Source organism: Mobula birostris, chromosome 13, assembly GCF_030028105.1.
Source record: "Mobula birostris isolate sMobBir1 chromosome 13, sMobBir1.hap1, whole genome shotgun sequence".
NCBI lineage: Eukaryota > Metazoa > Chordata > Chondrichthyes > Myliobatiformes > Myliobatidae > Mobula > Mobula birostris.
The window spans coordinates 12,126,920-12,148,897 of NC_092382.1; the positions used below are offsets into that span (position 1 = coordinate 12,126,920).

At 43.0% G+C, this 21,978-nt stretch overlaps 2 protein-coding genes across 2 annotated transcripts in view; both read left to right on the top strand.

Annotated features, from left to right (window-relative positions):
• LOC140207810 (uncharacterized) overlaps positions 1-21,978 on the top strand; it is a 174,981-nt gene that overhangs the window by 108,056 nt on the left and 44,947 nt on the right. Inside the window, exon 5 of the mRNA XM_072276373.1 lies at positions 5,226-5,234. Within this exon, the coding sequence (XP_072132474.1) occupies positions 5,226-5,234 (9 nt within the window). The remainder of the gene's footprint in view (positions 1-5,225; positions 5,235-21,978) is intronic.
• The window catches only part of LOC140208373 (NACHT, LRR and PYD domains-containing protein 3-like), a 164,817-nt gene that overhangs the window by 36,423 nt on the left and 106,416 nt on the right, over positions 1-21,978 (top strand). The window lies entirely within an intron of this gene.

Here is a 21,978-nt window from a genome sequence, read left to right on the forward strand (position 1 = left end):
GAAATTGTTGCTCTCACTTCAAGGTGACCAAAAGATCAATGGCCAGTGATGTAACAAAGTATAATTAGAGGTAAGGCACAGAAAGTTTATACAGCAATAACTACTGAGCAAACACTTGATTATGATACTGTGAAGCAGCATATATTGAAAGCGCATGAACTGGTTCCAGAAGCTTATAGAGAAAGATTCAGAAATTTGAAGAAAGCTGTGGACAAAAATTACGTGGATTTTACCTACGATAATTCTGTGTGTTTTGAGAGATGGGTTTCCTCTAAAAATGTGAATGGGGAGTAGAGTAAATTAAAAGAGTTGATTTTATTAGAGGAATTTAAAAGGTGCATCCCTATTGAGGTAAGGACATACTTAAATGAGAGGGACACTGCTACGTTGCAGGAGTCTGCTAAATTAGCTGATGAGTATGCTTTAATCCATAAGAGTAGATTTCCTCAGGGTAGGACTTTTAAAAGGAAAGATAGCACAGGGAGTCAAGGTAAACCAGAAATTAAGTCAGAAGTTAGTGAGAAAGGTAAGGATGAAGGGAAACATATGAAGGAAAGACATTTTGGTCCTATTTGTAATTATTGTAAGAAACCTGGACACATCATAGCTAACTGTTTCTGATTAAAGGAGAAGGCGGCAGTCCCGGATGCTTGTGTGCAACGTATTGAAACACTTGTAAATCCACAGAGTTCGATAACTACACATGAAGCTTTGTCAGACTTCGACCAAGTTAAGAGGGGATATGATTATTTTATAACCGAAGGATTTGTATCCTTGAAAGAGGGACCCAATCCAGTGCCAATAAAAATCCTTAGGGATACTGTAGCTTCTCAATCACTTATATTAGACAGTGTTCTCAAATTTAGTGATGAGTCTGACATTGGTGAGGTAAACTCTATAAGAGGTGTTGGGAGTGCCCTTATGCCAGTACATTTGCATAGAGCAAACTTAAGGTCAGGGTTAGTTACGGGACTTGTGAAGTTACGACTACAACCCAGTTTAAGGATGAATTGCGTTTCTCTATTATTAGGGAATGACTTAGCAAACAGACAAGTCTTTCCAGAAGTGCATTTGACAACAAAGCCCATACCTGAGGAACCACAGATGGATTCTTCTAAAACGGATTCTTCCTGTGTTGTAACCCAAGCTAAGGCTAAAAAGATTGATGTGCAGGATGGGTCTGTTACCCATGACTGTTCAACTCGGGATTCAAATTTTGAGGATGTGTCAGAAACTTTCTTACCTTCATTGTTTGATCAAGATTCTGGTAGTAAGTCTGACCATGAAGATTTATCTCTATCTCAGAAAAAGATGATAACAGAGCAGAGTAGAAACCCTGAGATTATCAAATTAAAAGAACAAGCTCTTCCAGATAGTGAAATTGAGAAGGTGTCAGTAGGGTATTATTTTGAGAAGGGAGTATTAATGAGGAAGTGCAGATCACCTACAAGTCCTGCAAGTGAAGAATGGGAAGTTAATCACCAGGTAGTAGTTCCTAAAGTTTACTGGAATGAGATTTTAACTATGGTTCATAGTATGCCTTTGGGTGGCCATCAACGTGTAAAGAAAACTGCAAATAAGATTTTTAAATATTTTTACTGGCCTACTTTAAGAAAAGATGTGGCGACATTTTGCAGAACGTGTCAAACTTGCCAAATTGTGGGTAAAGCTAATCAAGTTACTCCAGTGGCCCTACTGCAACCGATTCCAGCATTTGGTGAACTATTTTCCAAAATTATTATAGATCGTGTAGGCCCATTGCCAAAAACTAAGATTGGACATCAATATTTGCTGGCTATCATGTGCACAGCATCTAGGTTTGCAGAGGCCATTCCACTCAGGAATATAACAGCTAAAACGGTAATAAAGGCTCTTATAAAGTTCTTTACTTATTTTGGATTTCCTAAGGAAATACAATCTGATCAAGGTGGTAATTTTATGTCTGGATTGTTTCAGCAGAGAGATTATAAACTGGGAGCAAAACAGATTACCTCATCTGCATACCATCGTGAATCACAAGGAGCCTTGGAGAGGTTTCATTCTACCCTCAAAACCATGGTTAGGATGTATTGTGTGGAAAATGAAAAGGACTGGGATGAGGGTGTACATTTATTACTTTTTGCAGTCTGGGATTCAGTGCAGGAATCCCTAGGTTTTAGTCTTTTGAACTTGTGTTTGGGCATAGATTTAGAGGACCTTTGGACTTGTTGAAAGAGCAGTTGATTAATAAAGAGGTACATACGAATTTGCTGGATTATGTTTTAAAGTTCAAGGAAAGATTACTTAAAGCGTGTAGCTTAGCCAACGGAAACTTAAAGTTGGCTCAGGAGAAAATGAAAACGTGGTATGATAAGGATGCTAGAATGAGGTCATTTAAGCCTGGCGATAAGGTGTTGGTTCTTTTCCCGGTGCAAACGAACCCTTTACAAGCTAAATTCCATGGTCCTTATGAGGTTATATCCAAAGTTAATTATGTGGATTATATGATAAAAAACGCCAGATCAAAGAAGTCCCACACAGCTATGTCATATAAATATGATAAAACCATATTATGAGAAACAGTCTGCTACTATGACTGTTATGGTTAATAATAAAGAGGCTGATCCCACTAGGGACTTAATGGATGATTCATCTGAAACTCATTTTAAACCCAGCATTATTTCTGCCAGATCATCAAACTCAACAATTCTGGAAAATATTGATGAGAAATTAGCTCATTTATAGCCAGAGCAGAGACAACAAATGAAACAGTGAATTGTTAAATACAGTATAGGGATTTATTTCCAGACGTTCCTAAAAGAACCACTGTAGCTACAGTTGATGTAGATGTTGGAGATGCAAATCCCATAAAGCAACATCCATATAGGATGAACAGGGCAAAATGTGAACTTGTGAACAAGAAATTAAGTATATGTTAGAGAATAATATTATTAGACCTTCTAATTCGAATTCGAGTTAACCTTATGTGATGGTTCCTAAGCCAGACAGTAGTATTTGGTTTTGTACTGATTACAGGAAGGTGAATACTGTGACAAAAACTGATGCATATCCAATCCCTGGAGTAGATGATTGTGTGGATGAAGTGGGAAAAGCAAAGTTCCTTACAAAAATTGATTTGTTAAAAGGGTATTGGCATGTTCCATTGATGGTTAGAGGTCGAGAGATTTCTGCATTTGTAACCCCATCTGGGTTATACGAATATAATGTTCTTCCATTTGGGATGAAGGATGCACCAGGTAATTTGCAGCGGACGATTAATTCTGTGATTCATGGGCAGATGCCTATATTGATGATTTTGTTACAGGAAATGATACTTGGAAAGCACATGTTACTGCGGTGGAGAAACTATTTGAAAGACTTTCAAAAGCTAAATTAACTATTAACTTAGTTAAAAGTGAATTTGGCCATGCCATAGTGACCGATCTTGATCATCTTGTAGGTCCGGGTTTGGTTAAGGATAATGGTTAAGGAAATGAAGCAAACTCCAATTCAGTAACAAAGTTTAATGTTACAGGAGTATAATATTTTGATAACCTATATTAAAGGCAAAGATAATGTGATTGCTGACAGTCTATCTAGATATTAAATGTGCAATGTAATTTTTTATGGAGTTATATTTTAGCATTTGTAACACTTCTACTGTATATTAGTTTGTAAGGTGCTGTATGATACTGTGTATGTTGTAAATTTTATACATTTGTATTTCTTTTATAAATTGTTAGTTTTTAAAAATTTTGTTCATAACAGACCAAAATTTTCTCCTTTTTGGTGGGAGGTCTTATATACCTTGTGGGTATCTTGTGACTGTCTTATGACCATGATGTAATGCAGTATCTTGTGAGCATGAGGTAATGGTCTTGTGGTGGTGGGGTGATGTAACTTTCCCTCCAATGTGAGGACACGTGATTACATGTTCGCAACAGGTATATAACAGGGAACCCTGGTGTGATGCAGTTAGTCTTCAGTTGAGTTATTTTTAGTTCGTCAGATAGTCCGTTTTGCTGCGTATTTGTCTTGTGATGCAGTTTCGTTTTAAACCGGAGTTTTACTTTCTATCTTAAGGTAAAACCTTTGTGCTGGCAGTTTTGCCAATATCTGCCAGGTTTTTGTTAGTTTTACTTTTGCAGTTCAGTATCGGAGAGTGAAGACCTTCATCAAAAGGACGGGAACCTGAAGGATCACAATAAAGTTGGAGTCGTTCAGCGGGGTTATGAAGGATCGCCCTTATTGGACTCTTCGGTCAAGAAATAGTGACCTGCATCTGAGATAACTCTTGCAAAAGAGCAGGGAAGTTTGAGCAGTGTTACTTGCCTGGAAAAGGTCAGTTCCTTTAAGCTATTTTATTTCCTTCGTCATGAATCCTTTGGACAGAATCAGCAGAAATGTCATGTCTGTGAAGAAATCCATCTCCAGAGAAGTCTCTCCTTATTGACTCTGTAAATCACTTGAACTTTAGAATTTACCACTTTAAGAACTGTGTTAGAATTTACCACTTTAAGAACTGTTCCAGAGTTGCTTATAGCAGTTTACTTCCAGTTAAGTTAGTTGTTTCTTTACTTTTCACTATCGTAAGCAAAGTTTAATAAATGTTTATGTTCGTTTAAAAAAACATTGACTCATTTCTAAATTCATTGACAGATAGATAGATAGACATACTTCATTGTTCTGGAGGGAAATTGGGTTTCATTACAGTTGCACCAAGAATAGAGTATAAATATAGCAATATAAAACCATAAATAAATAATAATATGCAAGTTATGCCAGATGGAAATAAGTCCAGGACCAGCCTATTGGCTCAGGGTGTCTCACCCTCCAAGGGAGGAGTTCTAAAGTTTGATAGCCACAGGCAGGAATGACTTCCTATGATGCTCAGTGTTGCATCTCAGTGGAATGAGTCTCTGGCTGAATGTACTCCTATGCCCAACCAGTAAATTATGCAGTGGATGGGAGACATTGTCCAAGATGGCATGCAACTTGGACAGCATCCTCTTTTCAGACACCACCGTCAGAGAGTCTGGTTCCATCCCCACAACATCACTGGCCTTACGAATGAGTTTGTTGATTCTGCTGGTGTCTGCTACCCTCAGCCTGCTGCCCCAGCACACAACAGCAAACATGATAGCACTGGCCACCACAGACTCGTAGAACATCCTCAGCATCAGCATTGTTGCTAATGCTGTAACACCACTCTGTGGGTGAAGATGTTTCCCTTGACTTTTCTGCAGACTGAAGAAGTTGAGCTGACTGTAGTTCTGCCTGAGATGTTCTTCGCCCCTCAAATCTCTGGGCTGAGGAAGAATGACATTGGGAGTTGTCAGGGTAAGAATGTAGGATGAGGAGAAGGGAATCAGCAGAGGGGCGTGGCAATGAATGACAGAGTAGCAACATTTGGAAGCTGATTGACAGAGAAAGTAATCTGGTTGTCTGACTGATGACACAAACAATACCTGTGGTGAGGTGCTGCACTGGTCGAGGCACGTGTGTGGTGGGAATGGTTTTATCTATTGAGGGAGTTGTTCCTGCTTGTTTATCCTGTAATATTATACCCAGATGGTTATTTTAGATTGTCCTATCTGAAATAATGTATTGATTTTCATATAGTTTGTAAGATTTTAACTCTAAAACTGGATCAGGCTCGAATTTATGGTGCCTTTATGAAGTGATGGAGGGAATTCATGAGTTTTTATTTTGAAGCAAGATTTTGGTGAATGATATTTGCCACTTGATTGTAATTAATCAGATGGAGTTAAACTGCTGCAGGAGCCTGGAATATATTGGATTGTCTCTGGTTTCTCTTGGCATTTTCTGCCTTGTTTGTTTGTATTTCATTTATTTTCGATTTTTTAAAATCATTTTGTTAACAACCTTGTCCTGTATTTCTGCAAGGAACTCCTCTGTTGGATGAGGTCTCCAACTCATTAGAAAGAGTCAGAAGGTGTTGAGTCATTGTGGGTAGAACAAAGGAGTAGTAAGAGTGAAAAGACAGAGATTGGAGTTTTATAGAGACCCCCAAACAGTAGTATGTATATCTTCTACAAATTACAATAGGAGAAGGAAAATGCATGCCAAAACAGCAATATTACAGTATTCATGGGAGATAGTCATGCAGATATATTGGGAAAATCAGGTAGGTGCTGGATCCCAAGAGGAGGATTTCCTAGAATACCCACAAGATGGCTTATTACAGCAGCTCCTGGTTGAGCCCAGCTGGGGATCAGCTATTCTTGATTGGGTGTTGTGCAATGAATAGGAATTATTTAGAGCACTTAAGGCAAAAGAACCCAGAGGGGAAGTGATCTTAATATAATGGAATTCGCCCTGAAATGCGAGAAGGAGAAGCTAATGTGAAATGTGTCAGTATAATTGTAGAATAAAGAGAATTACAGAGGCATGAGAGAAGAATTGGCCTAAATTGATAAGGAAAGAACACTGGAATGGATGACGACAGAATGGCTGGAATTTCGGTGAGTAATCCAGAAGGCACAGGATATATAAGTACTAAAGAGGAAGAAGTATTCCAAAGGTAAGATGATACAACTGTGGCTAATAGGAAGGCAAAGCCAACATGGACACCAAAGTGGAGGCATATAACAGAGCAAAAAATGGTGGGAAGTCAGAGGAATGGGAAGCTTTTAAAAAACAACAGAAGGCAACTTAAAAAAAAAATAAGAAGGAACAATATGGAATACAAAGGTAAGCTCGCCAATAAAGAGGATACTAAATGTTTCTTTAGATGCATAAAGTGTAAAGGAGAGGTGAGGGTACATATCGGACCAATGGAAAACATTGCTGGAGGGGTGGTAATAGAGGCAAGGAGCTGGCGGATGAACTGAGTAGGTGTTTTATATCAGTCTTCACTATGGAAGACACCAGCAGGATGGTGGAAGTCCAGATGTCAGTGGTCAGAAATATTTATAGTACATTACTCGGGAGCAGGTTCTTGGGAAACAGAAAAGTCTGAAGGTAAATATGCCACCTGGACCACATAGTGTACATCCCAGAGTTCTCAAAGAGGTGACTGAAGACATTGTGGAGGGATTAGTAATGATGTTTCAATAATCAATTGAATCTGGCAGGGTTGCATACAACTGAAAATTTGGAATTATCACTCCACTCTTCAAGAAGGGAGGGAGCTAGATGAACAGAACTTATAGACCAGTTAGTCTCACTTCACTCTTTGGGAAGATATTGGAGTCAGATATTGAGCATGTGTTTTCAGGGTATTTTCGGTCATTTTCAGCATGGTTTCCTCAAGGGAAAATCTTGCCTGACAAGTATGTTGAAAGTCTTTGAATTCATTGAAGAAGTAACAAGCAAGATGGACAAAGGAGAATCGGTTGATGCTGTGCACGTGAGGTTTCAGAAGGTCCTTGACAAGGTGCCACACATGAGGCTGCTTATCAAGTTATGAGCCCATGATATCACAGGAAAGATTCTTGCATGGATGAAGCAGTGGCTGATTGGCAGGAGGTAAAGAATAGTAATAAAGGGAACCTTTTCTGATTGGTTGCTGGTGACCAGTGGTGTTCCATAGGGATCTGTGTTGGGACCGATTCTTGTATGTTATATGACAGTGACTTGGATGACAGAATTGATGGCTTCGTTCCAAAGGTGCAGATGATACCAAGTCAGTTGGAGGGACAGGAAGTTTTGAGGAAATAGGGAGGCTACAAAAGGACAGACAGATTAAAGGAATTACTTTAGTCAGAGGGTGGTAAATCTGTGGAATTTATTGCCATGAGTGGCTGTGGAGGCCAAGTCATTGGTTGTGTTCAAGTCAGAGATAGATAGTTTCTTGATTAGCCAGGGCACCAATGGGTATGGGGTGAAAATAGGGGAGTGGAGATGACTGGAATAATTGGATCAGCCCATGATTGAATGGCGGAGCAGACTTGATGGGCCGAATGGCCTACTTCTGCTCCTGTATCTTATGATCTTATGGTTTGAAGGCGGTGAAGCCTTCAATTCTAATCCTGCTAAGAAATAGACACTACAAGAAGTGCATCTTTAGAGTGTTACAAGCCTGGAGTATTGTTTTATTCCCTTTCCGTCAGATCAGTGACGCCCCATGTGTCTTACTTGTAAACAACGAAAGCATCAAGATTGCAGCAATACTTCCATAAATGACACACTGAAAAAGATGCTTGTGGTTTCACTCTGTTCCAGAAGATGAAAGAAGCATTTGAAAAGCGTTGCACACTGGAGGCATTCGGAAAGAAAGCTGCAAATGACTTTGATCGTCATCTCATTGCTTCTCATAACATTTCCACAATGATAGAAATAGTCTGCAAGGTCTCATACAGTTAGTAAGAGATTAATAAGGCCTGCCGTATCGGGTACTCACCACTGTTCTCAAAACAGATACCTGTATTTTAAAATCGATTCCTCTGAGTATTAACTATGTAGCACGTCATATTGATGAAACGAGTGAAGACATTGAGTATCACTATGCACAGAGCTAAAGGAAAACAGAATGTGGGAGCCAACTGTGCGAGACAACGAGGCATTGATAATGGCACATGCACCGTTCATCAAAATTGGAAAAAATGATTCAGAGATTATTGATTGTAAAAGGTTGAAAATAGATATCAACGGAGAATCAGTCCATGACGAGCTCAAAGTGAAATTGATAACAAAATTATTCTGATTAGGAACATGATTTTTTGTCCAACGGATGGAGCACCATATATAACAGGTTGCCATGCTGGTTTAGTGGAATTTATGAAAATGAAATTGCAAGTCTATTGTGTCATTTATCATTAACATCCCGCAGCTACTGTGCAGCGGGCAGGTGCTGTGAAATCTATGTTTAATGATAAATATGAAGTTAAATCAGAATATTTTTCTCATGTTAGCATATGGTAGCCATGTTTTTACACTATGGGGGCGATGGAAAGTATATTGGGCCTAAGAGGGACGTTGGAAAGTAGGAAGGTGCTTTAGGAGGGCATTGGGCTAAAAAGGTTGGCAAACACTGCTATAGAAGAAAGAGTTAGCCAATGGATGAGCGTAACTGTCCATGGGTGAAATCCCCGCGATCCAAGCAGACTAAATGTCAACGAGAAAGCGTCCAAAGACTGGCTCAAATTTGGAGACGTCTTTCCAGAAACAAAGTGTTTCCCTGTAGTAATACAGGACCAGGTGGTTCAGACACGACATCAAAAATGTACAATCAAAAAAACCTAACAAATTCAAGAAGATAGAAGTAGAATATGCCATGTGAAACCAGAAAATATCCTGCAGTATCCTGCAACAGTTTAATTTAATCTTACACAGGTACAATCAAGTGACAAACATCTTCGACCAAAATCATTCTATACATTATTATACAGTAAATAGAATCCTAATCGAGTTTTGGAGTCTCTTATGACCAATCTATTACTAGAGATGGGGCAATACCTGGTATCCGTCCAGCTCTAATATTACAGGATAATAGGGATGGTTATTCCGAACACACAACGCATGAAAATCAATAAGTGAGAAACACCAGAAATATGCTGACTTGAATGAGGAAAATGAAAGGCTGTGGTACATGAACATTGTCCCATTTGTGATTTACACGACTGGCATCATTCCAAAGTCACCACACAACAGCATTAAACAATTCGACCCGCACGACAATATCTATGTAAATCTCCAGACAGCCACAATACGCAACACCATCAGAATCGGCCGAAAGTTCCAAGCGATTGAGAAATCAGTGGGCTTCTCCGTGTCCATGTCCATACCGCAATTTTTATCAGATTGAGCTGAGATAAAAAATAAAAATAATAATAAATATGCGATTCTACTGGAGTGAATGCAGAGGAGAGTCAACACACAATTTGATCGGATGGAAATTTATTAAAAATCAGGAAGTGAGATGACATTATTTTCTTTGAAGCAGACTAGGCATCGGAGGTTTCCGTGAAAATTTGCGCAATTATGCATGAGTTCTGTGGTGTTAAACATACCCCCGCAACATCTTTGTCTAATGCGACGGACAAGTGCGAGCTTTACTGTAAGTTCGTGCAGTCTGTTGACATTTTTTTTCGCTTCATTCTTATGCAAAAGACCGAAGTAACTAATGAGTTGCATTTTTGCCTGTTTGGTCTTGAATGTTCCCAGAGCCTGTCTCGCTTTGTCATGACCGAAAAGGGTCTGGCGGTGGCGAGCGCGGAAATATGGTGGAAAACTAAACATTAAAGGTAGGATGAGTTTAATAATTGGTAGCAGTGGAGGTCGCGGGTTGCGGGTGTCGGAGAGTCTGTTCCTGTGCTGCGTCTCTCTCTCGGGCTCGAAACCAGATTTACTCTCCCCGCTGCCACCTTCTCCGATGATCATTGGTTCTGCAGAGTCAAGATCAGAAACATTGCGAATGCCTCCGAGAAGAGATTAGATATGTTGTTTGTTAATTAATTGAATAATTGACGTGAGCGGATATTTCGCTGTGCTAATGGACTGCTCTCTGAACTTGGACTGAGTTACCCCACAAATAAATGTGTTTGTACAACAGCTTAATATCATCGGCATCTCTCCGGATGAAAAGTGTATTCAGAATCGTTGTGGTCATTCTGATCCAACCCGGCGATGGTGTTATAAAGGAATTCGGCAACACTCACCGACCACAGGATGATGAAGCTTCCGGAGATGGTGAGAAGTAAGATCACAGACCTCCTCCTGCTCTCCATCTCCGGGTCACTGCGGTTCTCCGCCTTGCTCTGACCCCTCAGCCCCTTACGGACGCGACTGGTCACTAACATGTGTCTGACTGTCAGAGCGTTAAACAGGAGTATTAACACGAATGGGAGTAACGGTGTTAGGACGGTAGAAAGCCGGTCATATCCCACCCACTCGGGATCCGTACAGTAGCCCGGTATTTCAGTACAGTCCCGGGGTATAATGTCGACTACTTTTAGAGGACGATATATAAAGAAGAAGGGTACGTTATTAAAACAGATCAGAACGCCGGTTGTTGTCAGAACCACAGCCGCAGTTTTTCCGGTGCAATACTTTGTTCTCCGTTTCTGACAACAAATGGCGACAAACCGATCAAACGTGAAGCTGACGGTGAACCAGACAGAACAGTCTGTGGCTGCCTCTCCCAGGACCGCGATCACACTGCACACGGGGGTGATGTCCAGGAAAGTCCCTGGGAAGTAATAATAACAGACACGCCACAATATCACCGCAAAGACGATGGTCAGTACATCCGCCCCTGCCGTGGCCACCAGGTAGCGAGTGGTGCGGGTGGAGAGGCCGCACTTTCCCTGGGATAGGATCACCATCGCCACTAAATTCACGGGAGAAACAACAGCGAGAGCGAGTGAGTTACTGTCTTTCCGCTCCGTGGGTCTCGGGACAGGGAGATGCTGGAAATGGAGAGCAGCTCATTCCCGGAGGGTTAAAACGGGGAAGGCGGCGATCGCCGGCGCCTCAAAGGTGCTGATGCCGGGAGAAACGTTACGGTCCGGGGCGCTGACTGCACGGCGGCCAGGGTTCGGGAAGGAGGCCGGGATCGCTTTGGAAAATCAGTGTAAATCTCTGTCCATCGGGTTTCTGACTGATGTGCAAAGCCGAGAAAGCCTCGGCAACTTTCTCAGCCACAGTGATTCCCGCGATCCCGTCACATCTGTTCACACTGTCCGGTGCCGCTCAGCCCCGCTGTCTCCGACTTTGTCCATGGACAGTTTCCAAAGCTCGTTGCAGATTTACTTCCCCCGTTCGCAGGCATCGATCTCCTCCTTGGCCTCCGCCCACACGGGCCCGGCTCGGCTCGGCTCGGCTCGGCTCGCTTATTTTAAAATCCGCAGCTACTCTTCGTCGCGGTTCCTTCACACTCTGTCAGGTGATCGGATCAGAAAGTTCCCATGTTGGTTTTATTTAATATTCTCCCTGACCAGCTCCGAATTACTGCGGCGTTACTCTAAATGCTCCGGTGCTGGTTGTCCCGGAGCGGAGTGCCGCCGGTATCTTACCCCGTCTGACCCGTATCGGACCCTGCTGTGTCGGCTCTGAACTCCCTCTTCACCACATCGATATGGAAACAAACCCCGGGAAACAAAAACGCACACTCTCATTTAATTTTTCCAAACCCCCGAAACTCTCGGGTTCTAATATACAGTTGGTGTCATTTTCAGGATATTAATATACATTTTTTGTCAATAAAAGACTCCGGAATGTTGATTTGGTCCCTCAGCCAAATTGTTGACACAGTTTGGGAACAACGGGGCTCCGAGCACTGGTTCCTATAACACCGACTGGGACATCCTGCAGGCCCAAGAAGAGTCTGGTTATTCCTTGTATCTAACACACACAGACACCAGGAACAGCATCAGGCCACTCGGCCACTCTAGCACGTCCTGTCATTCAATAAGACCAGGGCCCCAAACACCACTCCCTTCCCCACTTTGCCCGGACCATCGGCCCCGCTTGCAGGGCAACAGTCTGCCGGTGTTTGCCCCCCAATGTGGTGAATCCCTCTGCTCGCCACCACCGTGGGCTCAGACATTTCCACAGATGAGCCCCTCCTGTCCCCACCGGGACAAACATCCTGTCCGCCCGCTCTCTCACCATCTTCATCCTTTCAATAACCCACCCCCCTCCCTCCCCGGGGAACCGGCATCAAACCGACGGGCCGAGCGTTCTCCTCCTACCTCTCAGCGATACATCAGACTCCGGCCGCAGGAGACGCTTCACAAACGCCCCCACCTTCGCTCGGAGGAAAGAGGAAATGAATCAGAAAGCGGACATTTACTTTGGGATTTGTTCCGCTTTTACTGGGACTACAACACAGAAACAGGCCATTTGGCCCTTCTTGGCTCCGCCGAACCATTTTCTGCCTAGTCCCACTGACCTGCACCCCGACCATATCCCTCCGTACACCTCCCATCCATATACCTGTCCAAGTTTTAACGGCAGCAAGTCAAGTCTGCGGGGTAACGCCCTCTCGGCTGGTCCGCCTCCACTATTGGGCGTAAACAGTGATTGACATTGCCTTGGGCCAATGACTATAGCGCAGCGGCGGTGAGGGGTCTCGTGGTCGGAAGAATCATAGAAAACTACAGCACAGAAACAGGCCATTTGGCCCTTCTTGGCTCCGCCGAACCATTTTCTGCCTAGTCCCACTGACCTGCACCCCGACCATATCCCTCCGTACACCTCCCATCCATATACCTGTCCAAGTTTTTCTTAAATGTTAAAAGTGAGCCCGCATTTACCACGTCATCTGCCAGCTCATTCCACACTCCCAACACTCTCTGTGTGAAGAAGCCTCTCCCCTCCCCCCAAATGTTCCATATATAACCATATAACAATTACAGCACGGAGACAGGCTATCTCGGCCCTTCTAGTCCGTGCCAAACTCTTAACTTATCCTAGTCCCACCGACCTGCACTCAGCCCATAACCCTCCATTCCTTTCCTGTCCATATATCTATCCAATTTAACTTTAAACAACAACATACAACCTGCCTCAACCACTTCTGCTGGAAGCTCGTTCCACACAGCCACCACTCTCTGAGTAAAGAAGTTCCCCCTCGTGTTACCCCTAAACTTTTGTCCTCTAACTCTCTTGTCCTCTTGTTTGAAGCTTCCCCACTCTCAATGGAAAAAAATCTAACCACGTCAGCTCTATCAATCCCCCTCATAATCTTAAACACCTCTATCAAGACCCCCTCAACCTTCTATGCTCCGAAGAATAAAGACCTAACTTGTTCAACCTTTCTCTGTAACTTAGGACATGAAAACCAGGCAAAATTTTAGTAAACCTCCTCTGTACTCTCTCAATTTTATTGACATCTTTCCTATAATTCGGTGACCAGAACTGTACACAATACTCCAGATTTGGCCTTACCAATGCCTTGTACAAATTCAACATCACATCCCAACTCCTATACTCAATGCTCTGATTAATAAAGGCCAGCAAACCAAAAGCTTTCTTCACCACTCTATCCACATGACATTCCATCTTCAGGGAACTACACACCAATATTCCTAGATCCCTCTGTTCTACAGCATTCTTCAATGCCCTACCATTTACCATGTATGTCCTATTTTGATTAGTTCTACCAAAATGTAGCGCCTCACATTTTTCTGCATTAAACTCCATCTGCCATCTTTCAGCCCACTCTTCTAACTGTCCAAAATCTCTCTGCAAGTTTTGAAAACATACCTCATCATCCACAACACCACCGATCTTAGTATCATCTGCATACTTACTAATCCAATTTACCTCCCCATCATCCAGATCATTAATGTATATTACAAACAACATTGGACCCAGTACAGATCCCTGAGGCACACCACCAGTCACGGGCCTCCAACCTGACAAACAGTTATCCACCACCACTCTCTGGCATCTCCCATCCAGACACTGCTGAATCCATTTTACTACTTCCATATTAATGCCTAACAATTGAACCTTCCTAGCTAACCTTCCATGTGGAACTTTGTCAAAGGCTTTACTGAAGTCCATATAGACAACATCCACCATTTTACCCTTGTCAATTTTCTTAGTAACCTCATCAAAAAATTCAATAAGATTTGTCAAACATGACCTTCCACACACAAATCCATATTAACTGTTCCTAATCAGACTGTCTATCCAGATAATTATATATACCATCTCTAAGAATACTTTCCATCAATTTACCCACCACTGACGTCAAACTCACAGGCCGATAATTGCCAGGTTTACTCTTAGAACTTGAGAAACTCAGTTACAGAGAAAGGTTGAATAGGTTAGGACTTTATTCCCTGGAGCGTAGAAGAATGAGGGGAGATTTGATAGAGGTATATAAAATTATGATGGGTATAGATAGAGTGACTGCAAGCAGGCCTTTTCCACTGAGGCAAGGGGAGAAAACAACCAAAGGACATGGGTTAAGGGTGAGGGGGGAAAAGTTTAAAGGGAACATTAGGGGGGGCTTCTTCACACAGAGAGTGGTGGGAGTATGGAATGAGCTGCCAAACGAGGTGGTAAATGCGGGTTCTATTTTAACATTTAAGAATAAATTGGACAGATACATGGATGGGAGGTGTATGGAGGGATATGGTCCGTGTGCAGGTCAGTGGGACTAGGCAGAAAATGGTTCGGCACAGCCAAGAAGGGCCAAAAAGCCTGTTTCTGTGCTGTAGTTTCTATGGTTCTATGGTTTTCTGTGGTAACCCTTTTTAAACAATGGAACCACATTTAAACTTTTTAAACTTTTCCCCCTTCACCCTTAACCCATGTTTTCTGGGTTTTATTTTTCCCTCCTCCAGCCTCAGTGGAAAAAGCCTGCTTGAATTCACTCTATCTATACCCACCATAATTTTATATACCTCTATCAAATCTCCCCTCATTCTTCTACGCTCCAGGGAATAAAGTCCTCACCTTTTCAATCTTCCTCTGTAACTCAGTTTCTCAAGTCCAGGCAACATCCTTGTAAACCTTCTCTGCACTCTCTCAACTTTATTAATATCCTTCCTGTGATTTGGTAACCAAAACTGTACACAATACTCCAAATTCGGCCTCACCAATGCCTTATACAACCTCATCATAACATTCCAACTCTTATACTCAATACTTTGATATACAAGGGCGAATGTAGCAAAAACTCTCTTTATGACCTTATCTACCTGTGTCGCCACTTTTAGGGAATTTCTATCTGTATTCCTAGATCCTTCTGTTCTACTGCACTCCTCAGTGCCCTACCACTTACCTTGCATGTTCTACCTTGGTTAGTCATTCCAAAGTGCAATACCTCACACTTATCTGCACTCAACTCCATCTGCCATTTTTCAGCCCATTTTTCCAGCTGGTCCAAATCCCTCTGCAAGCTTTGAAAACCTTCCTCACTGTCCACTACACTTCCAATCCTTGTATCATCAACAAATTTGCTGATCCAATTTACCACATTATCATCCAGGTCATTGATATAGATGACAAATAACAATGGACCCAGCACTGATCCCTGTGGCACACCAGTAGTCACAGGCCTCCACTCAGAGAAACAATCCTCTACTACGACTCTTTGGCTTCTTCTGTTGAGCCAATGTCTAATCCAATTTACCACCTCTCCATGTATACCGAGCGACTGAATTTTCCTAACTAACCTCCCATGTGGGACCTTGTCAACGGCCTTACTGGAGTCCTTGTAGACAGCATCCACTGCCTTCCCTTCATCCACTTTCCTGGTAGCCTCCTCGAAAAACTCCAATAGATTGGTCAAACATGACCTACCACACTCAAAGCCACGTTGACTCTACATAATAAGTCCCTGTTTAACTAAATGCTTGTAGATTCTGTCTCTTAGGACTCCCTCCAATAACTTACCTACTACTGACGTTAAACTTACCGGCCTATAATTTCCCAGATTACTTTTCAATCTTTTTTTAAACAACGGAACAAAACAAGCCATTCTCCAATCCTCCGGCACCTCACCTGTAGACACCGACATTTTAAATATATCTGCCAGGGCCCCTGCAATTTCAACACTAGTCTCCTTCAAGGTCTGAGGGAATACCCTGTCAGGTCCTGGGGATTTATCCACTTTAATTTGCCTCAAGATAGCAAGCACCTCCTCCTTTTCAATCTGTACAGTTTCCATGATCTCACTACTGATTTCCCTGAATTCCATAGACTTCATGCCAGTTTCCTTAGTAAATACAGATGCAAAAAAATACATTTAAGATCTCCCCCATTTCTTTTGGTTCCGCACATAGCCGACCACTCTGATATTCAAGAGGACCAATTTTATCCCTTACAATCCTTTTACTCTGAATATACCTGTAAAAACTCTTCGGATTATCCTTCACTTTGATTGCCAAGGCAACCTCATGTCTTCTTTTAGCCCTCTTGATTTCCTTTTTAAGTATTTTCTTGCACTTTTTATACTCCGCAAGCACCGTATTTACTCCCTGTTTCCTATATATACATAGAATAGTACAGCACAGTACAGGCCCTTCAGCGGACGGAACACATCACTTGTGACCACCTTTCAGGGCCCCAAACAGTCCTTCCTGGTGAGGCAACACCTCACTTTTGAGTCTGTTGGGGTCATCTATTGAATCCGGTGCTCCCGGTGAGGCCTCCTCTACATCGGTGAAACCCAACGCAGATTGGGGGACCGCTTCATCGAGTACCTCCGCTCCGTCCGCCACAACAGACGGGATCTCCCAGTAGTCACCCACTTCAATTCTGCTTCCCGTTCCCATTCAGATATGTCCATACATGGCCTCCACTACTGCCAGGATGAGGCTAAACTCAGGTTGGAGGAGCAGCACCTCATATACCGTCTAGGTAGTCTCCAGTTCCTTGGTATGAACATAGAATTCTCCAACTTCCGGTAATTCCCTCCCCCTCCCTTCCTCTATCCCTATGTAACTCTGCCTCTACCCCAGCTGCCTATCACCTCCCTCATGGTTCCGCCTCCTTCTACTACCCATTGTTTTCCTGCCCATCACCTCCCTGCTTCCCCTCCCCCACCCCTTTGTCTTTCAAATTCCTGGTTTTTCAACTGAACCTACCAGCCTTCTACTTCCAACCCTCCCCAATCTTCTTTATAGGGCCTCTGTCCCTTCCCTCGTCAGTCCTGATGAAGGGTTCCGGCCCGAGACGTCGATTCATCGTTTCAACGGATGCTGCCCAACCTGCTGAGTTCCTCCAGCATGTTGTGAGTGTCAGTAGGATCTTTATTCTTTTTAAGAATTATAGAAATAGAAGCTTCATAAAACGATTGTGGTAATTTACCTAATCTGATTGATTCTTTGAATATTCTAGACAACCAAGGAGAGAGAATAGAGGAAAATTTTAATTTTATTATTTAAAATTTTAATTTTAATTTTAGTCCGATATTTACATCCTGGATTAAATTGTTATATTACACTCCTGTAGCTTCGGTTTGTACTAATAATCAAAGATCTCCCTTTTATCGTCTATCTCGGGGTACTAGGCAAGGATGCCCTCTTAGTCCATTATTATTTAATATTGCCCTTGAACCTTTAGCAATTGGTATCCGAGACTCGCCCAACATTTTTGGTATTACCCGCGAAAATGAAATACATAAATTATCATTATGTGCAGATGAGTTGTTATTAGATATCTCTAATCCGGAAAAATCAATTCCTGTTATTTTATCTTTGTTGGCTCAATTTAGTAACTTTTCTGGTTATAAATTGAACCTTAATAAGAGTGAACTATTGCCCCTAAGTAAGCAGGTTCCTATTTATGGATATTTGCCATTTAAATTGGTTATTGACTCTTTTATATATTTAGGGGTTAAAATCACGAAAAGGGATGAAGATTTATTTAAAGTTTTTTTTTACCTTTAATTAATCAGATTAAACTTTTGTTTACTAACTGATCAACAATGTCTTTGTCACTGATCAGTCGGATCAATGCTATCAAGATGATTATTTTGACTAAATTTTTATATGTATTTCAATTGGTACCAATTTTTATTCCAAAATCTTTCTTTGATAATATTGATTCAAAAATTTCCTCATATATATGGTAGAACAAAAACCCACCAATGGGAATAGCGCAGGTCCTGAATCCTCTGTTGACAGCGGTGGGGGAGGGTCTGGTCACGTGATTAGTAGCCCAGCCGTTAAACTGATAAAGCTCGAGCTCTCCAGCGCGTGGGTGACGTAAGACACGTGAGAGCAGATGTGCGTGAAATGGAGGAGATGCGTTTGAGAGCAGAGTTGATAGTGAAGGAAGGGAAGCCCCTCTCACTCCATCCTCCCACCGCCCCACTAGGAATAGGGTTCCCCTGGTCCTCACCTACCACCCCAGCAGCCTCTGGGTCCAGCATATTATAATCCGTAACTTCCGGCACCTCCAACGGGATCCCACCACTAAGCACATCTTTCCCTCTCCCCCTCTCTCTGCTTTCCACAGGGATCGCTCCCTACACGACTCCCTTGTCCATTCATCCCCCCCCCATCCCTCCCCACTGATCTCCCTCCTGGCACTAATCCGTGTAAGCAGAACAAGTGCTACACATGCCCTTACACTTCCTCCCTTACCACCATTCAGGGCCCCAGACAGTCCTTCCAGATGAGGCGACACTTCACCTGTGAGTCGGCTGGGGTGATATACTGCGTCCGGTGCTCCTGATGTGGCCTTTTATATATTGGCGAGACCCGATGCAGACTGGGAGACCGCTTTGCTGAACACCTACTCTCTGTCCGCCAGCGAAAGCAGGATCTCCCAGTGGCCACGCATTTTAATTCCACATCCCATTCCCATTCTGACATGTCCATCCACAGCCTCCTCTACTGTAAAGATGAAGCCACACTCAGGTTGGAGGAACAACACCTTATATTCCGTCTGGGCAGCCTCCAACCTGAGGGCATGAACACCGACTACTCTAACTTCCGCTAATGCCCCACCTCCCCCTCGTACCCCATCCCTTATTTATTTATATACACACATTCTTTCTCTCTCTCTCCTTTTTCTTCCTCTGTCCCTCTGACTATACCCCTTGCCCATCCCTTCCCCCCCCGCTTGTCTTTCTCCCCAGATCTCCTGTCCCATGATCCTCTCATATCCCCTGTGCCAATCACCTATCCAGCTCTTGGCTCCATCCCTCCCCGCCCCGCTGTCTTCTCCTATCATTTTGGATCTCCCCCTCCCCCTCTCACTTTCAAATCCATTACTCACTCTTCCTTCAGTTAGTCCTGACGAAGGGTCTCGGCCCGAAACGTCGACTGTACCTCTTCCTAGAGATTCTGCCTGGCCTGCTGCGTTTACCAGCAACTTTGATGCGTGTTGCTTGAATTTCCAGCATCTGCAGATTTCCTCGTGTGTGCATTTTTTTTAGTTTAATTGATTAATTCTGTTTAGATTAGTTTTTTGGGGGGGGGTTATTTTATTTTTCCTTTTTTCATGTTTTTTTTAGATTTTTTCTTTGTTTTGTATGATTCATTTGTATCCTATACGATTGGGAGTTTTATTATTTAAGTATTATCTGGCTTTATAATCACATGCTAATTATAACAATATATACCCAATAACTTTGTACTACTACTATGTTATGTTTATTTTTATGAAACTAATAAAAAGATTGAAAAGGAAAGAAAGGAAATAGAACTGGTGCTTGCTGAAACCTTTCATGGCGCCGTAATTACCCATAACTCCCTGCGCCCAAAACTTCGCCGTCGTCGAAGCACCGATCAAATGCGCAGGCGTCAGTGTTGTGACGTTGCCGAATATCACGCATGCGCGCAGTACACGGTAGGCCTCAGCAGCCCGATAGCAGGTAAGAACGAGTCTCCAGGGTGCTGGGGAAAGGTGAGGGTTGGGGTGCGGGGGGAGACATGGAAAGGGGAGAGCGGAGGGGGAGGGACAATTGCTGTGACTCCGGACACCATGACCCGCAATCCCGGGACAGTCCTGCTCTCTTCCCTCTCTCTCAGCCCCACCATCCGTACACGGGCCCCGGGGAGCTTCCGGCTGATGAGGGAATGGGAACCGATGGGTCTCTCAGACAGAGCTGAGCTCCAGCTGTCTAAATGCAAGGATCGGGAACTCGGAGAAAGGGAACAAAATCTTTTACATCAGCTGTTGTGAAAATCACCTTTGTTCTGCCTCCAGTCACAAACAAGAGAAAATCTGCAGAGAGGGCACAGTTTTAAGGCGCTTGGAAGCAGGTACGAAGGAGATGTCGGGGTGTTGTGTTCTTTATACGTACCGTGGGTTACTAATAACAAACCATATTCTGCAGAATTGAACTTGTATTTAACAGCAGCAAAACCATGTTTTACACTGTCATGCTTCTCGATCATTCTTCATTTCTGCTCATGTTGGGAACTCTGTCCAGTCACGTCCTGACACGTGACATCACCACAAGGGGTGAGTTTTTTACACAGAGTGGTGAGTTCGTGGAATGGGCTGCCGGCCACTGTGATGAAGCCGGACATAACAGGGTCTTTTAAAAGGCTCCTGGATAGGTACATGGTGCGTAGAAAAATACAGGGCTATGGGGAACTCCAGGTAATTTCTAAAGTAGTGTTCGGCACAGCATTGTGGGCCAAGGGGCCTGTATTGTGCTGTATTGTATTTGTTGTATAAATGGGGAAGTCACTTACCCATGACCTCTGGTTGTCGTCCCACCCAACATCAGTGGAAAAAGCTGCTTGCATTTACCCCATCTATACCCTCATACCTTTTTAAACTTCCAACAAATCATCAAAGCAATGTATAATATCCTTGTTTATGCTTAGAGCCTTTTTTGGATGGATAAGATGATGAGGGGCATTGATCGTGTGGATAGCCAGAGGTTTTTCCTCATGGCTGAAATGGCTAACACGAGGGGCATAGTTTTAAGGTGCTCGGAAATAGATACCGAGGGGATGTCAGGGGTAAGTTTTCTTACACAGAGAGTGATGGGTGTGTGGAATGCACTGCCAGCAGCGGTGGTCGAGCCAGATACAATAGGGTATTTTAACAGCCTCTTAGATAGGTACATGGAGCTTAGAAAAATAGAGGTCTATGTGCTAGGGAAATACCAGGCAGTTTCCAGTGTAAGTTTCATGGTTGGCACAACATTGTGGGCTGAATGGCCTGGAATATGCTGTAGATTTCCATGTTCTATGTTGAACAGTGAAATAACTTTTGCTATCCTACAATCCTCTGATAATCCACCGTCACTAAGGATGATTTAATTCTCTCTGCTAGGGCCCTGACAATTCCTGCACTTGCCTCCCATAGGGTCTGAGGGAGCACCTTATCATGCCCTGGAGATTTATCCACCCTAATCTGCCTCAGGATAGCAAACATCTCCTCTTCTTTACCAGGGTCTCAATATCCCTTGAAAACCAAGGTTCCCTACAGTTTCTGTCTTTACCTTTTATTCTGACAAGCACATACCTGTTTTGTTCTATCAGAATTTTGCTTTGAAGGCCTCCCATTTACCAAGCACAACTTTGCCAGAAAGCAGCCTGTCCTAGTCCACAGTGGCCAGATCCTAGTATCTTAATTCCAGGTGTTATTCTATGCCCTGAACACATC